Source organism: Chrysochloris asiatica, unplaced genomic scaffold (assembly GCF_000296735.1).
Source record: "Chrysochloris asiatica unplaced genomic scaffold, ChrAsi1.0 scaffold00264, whole genome shotgun sequence".
In the NCBI taxonomy this organism is placed as follows: Eukaryota; Metazoa; Chordata; class Mammalia; order Afrosoricida; family Chrysochloridae; genus Chrysochloris; species Chrysochloris asiatica.
In genome coordinates, this window is record NW_006408782.1 from 339,596 (window position 1) to 342,045 (window position 2,450).

Below are 2,450 nucleotides of genomic sequence, written 5' to 3' on the forward strand. Positions count from 1 at the left end.
AACAGCAACAACATACTGTTCTCTGGAGACTTCCTTCTGTCACACTGGTGGCCACTCCTCAGGCCTCTGTTTCCATGGAGCTCTGCAGAGGGACAGCCACGAGCCATGAACACTCGGCCAGCAAATCTCTGTCCCGGGTCCCTTGCCAGTTTCCATGTCCTGGGAAGCTGTTCATACTGGCTTGGAAAGACAAGCACATTGGTCAGAAGCAGAATGCTCACTCTGAACTCAGTTTGTTCCTGTGTTTTGTTTTTTACACTCATGAATGTCGTGGTGACAGGCTTCAGCCTTTTCACTTGCGAACTTGAGTTCCAAGATGACCCCATGGTCTTTGTGCTAGGATTCTGTATTCCCCGAAAATAATAAGAACTTGGGCAAATTTGATATTAAAGCATTTGATGTCAGGGGCAGAGAGGTATATGTTGGGTGGACAGACATTTATAAATCATTTATTTCTGTGGCCCATGTCTATGTATGTGCCCCCGACTCCCCAGCAACTCTACACTGGGGGAGTGGGGGGATCATTCTTCTCGTAGTTCCATGGAGGAGTGAGCTGCGCCGGGAGGTGGTCATGCCTCACACAGCTAGAAGGGATGGATGGAAGGTTTGAGAAGGCAGGTCTGCCTCTCTCCTCTACCACACCACACCACCAGCTTCTCCACCCAGCTGCAGCCTTACCTCATGTTCCAGGCACGGCTGGGCAGCGCTGTTAACGCTCATTAAACTAGACAAGGCCAGCTTTCCCCTTTCCAATTAGTGACAGAGTTGACCACTGTCAAAACGTAGCTTTGACGTTCTTGTTATTTTGAATTCACCTAAGAAAAGGAAATTCTGATTGCCATGGCAAAATATATATTTATACACACACATGCACATATACACACACACACAAGGGGGCTTCAGAAAGTTCATGGAGAAATCCCACTATCTTTTTGTTACATTTTTCCATGAACTCTTTAGTGGTGGTAATGGTCACGGTTGGTGGTTATGTGCCACCAAGTCACTTCCAACTCAGAGACCCTATATAGGGGTTCCGAGGCAGTAAATCTTTACAAAAGCAGAAAAACTTCATTTTCTCATGCAGAGCAACTGTGCAGCCCAACTTGTATCCTCTCATGCTTCCAGGGCTCCTGTGAAGTTTTTGAAGCCCCTCATATTGCTAGCTCCCTGTAGGAAATATTTCTTTTACGTAACTTAAAAACTAATGGGCTCTGAGTTGGGATGGTAACGAGGCAATAGGCAAGCTTGCAGAATGTTAGCTCCCCAGAGGACGGAATATCGGCACAAAGGTGGACCCTGGCAGAATATCCAGAATGTGGAGAAGAAGGCTCCATATCTGACATTGAGACTTAAGAATCGGGCTGGACAAGAGACTTGGCTCTGCCTTAACAGAGAGAGCAGAGCCCTTGGGGTCTGGTGGGCCTGCATTGAAACCACAGTGTCTGAGCCTACTTTTCACTGGCGCTTGCCCGCAGAAAGCCAAGCCTGTGTGCCAGTGTCCTGCCCTTCCTGTGGGGACTGTCAGCTGTGATCACAACTGACTGAAGACGCTAACTCAGCTGACTCTTATGTTGTAGGCGGTGGCGATTCTGACAGCGACGTACCCCGTGGGTCACATGCCATACGGCTGGTTGACCGAAATCCGCGCTGTCTACCCTGCTTTTGACAAGGTGAGCACCTGTGTGGCTGGCAGCATGTCTGAAACGCACGTCGGAGAATGACCGGCTGGTACACCGGCGTCTGTGTGTGCTGGAGGAGATTGTGGATGATTTCCTGTCGGGGTCCCGCCTCGACATAGGGGTTCGGTTCACGAAGTAGGGAGATCTGGCGGTGACAGAGATAGAGAAAGAATACATACAAAGACACAACAAGAGAGACAAGAAGACACCCCGAAATTAGAGTGGATGCGAAACTGGCGGGCAGACCCTGGACTACAGGCATCATCGTGGCCCCTGCAGGCAGTAAATGCACAGCCCTGCAGGCAGTAATGCATGCGGGCTTCAGTCTGCACCTCCTTTTTATTTCAGGGAGGAGGTTTACACAAAGGAAGGCGGGGTTTACTAAGGGTACAGAAGTGAAATGTGCTTAATTGTTCAAAACAGGACACAATGATTCATAGGCACAAATTCTAAAACATACATCACAAATTGTCTTGATAATCTAACATCCTTAAATTTCCAGAAATTCAAGCAAATTTATATAGTACTTTCTAGGTTCGAATCCTAAGACAGCAACTCGAGGTTTCTCAAGGCTAATTAACATACCTATAGCACCTAATCTTCAGTGAGAAAAGGATTCAAAAGGTCTGAAAGGAGTCCAGCTGTTTCGGCTACCTGGCCGAGGCTTGTAGGAGGAAGGAGGACGCCTATGTTAATGGTCTGCACCTGGGGATGATCTGAGAAGGCTGTCACTATTATTCTTTAGACAAAACCCCGGAATCCACCAATCTA

The 2,450-nt window shown here is 48.0% G+C and overlaps 1 protein-coding gene across 1 annotated transcript in view; it reads left to right on the top strand.

Annotated features, from left to right (window-relative positions):
- ANKH (ANKH inorganic pyrophosphate transport regulator) overlaps positions 1 to 2,450 on the top strand; it is a 59,944-nt gene that overhangs the window by 28,204 nt on the left and 29,290 nt on the right. The window contains exon 6 of the mRNA XM_006874156.1: positions 1,578 to 1,670. Within this exon, the coding sequence (XP_006874218.1) occupies positions 1,578 to 1,670 (93 nt within the window). The remainder of the gene's footprint in view (positions 1 to 1,577; positions 1,671 to 2,450) is intronic.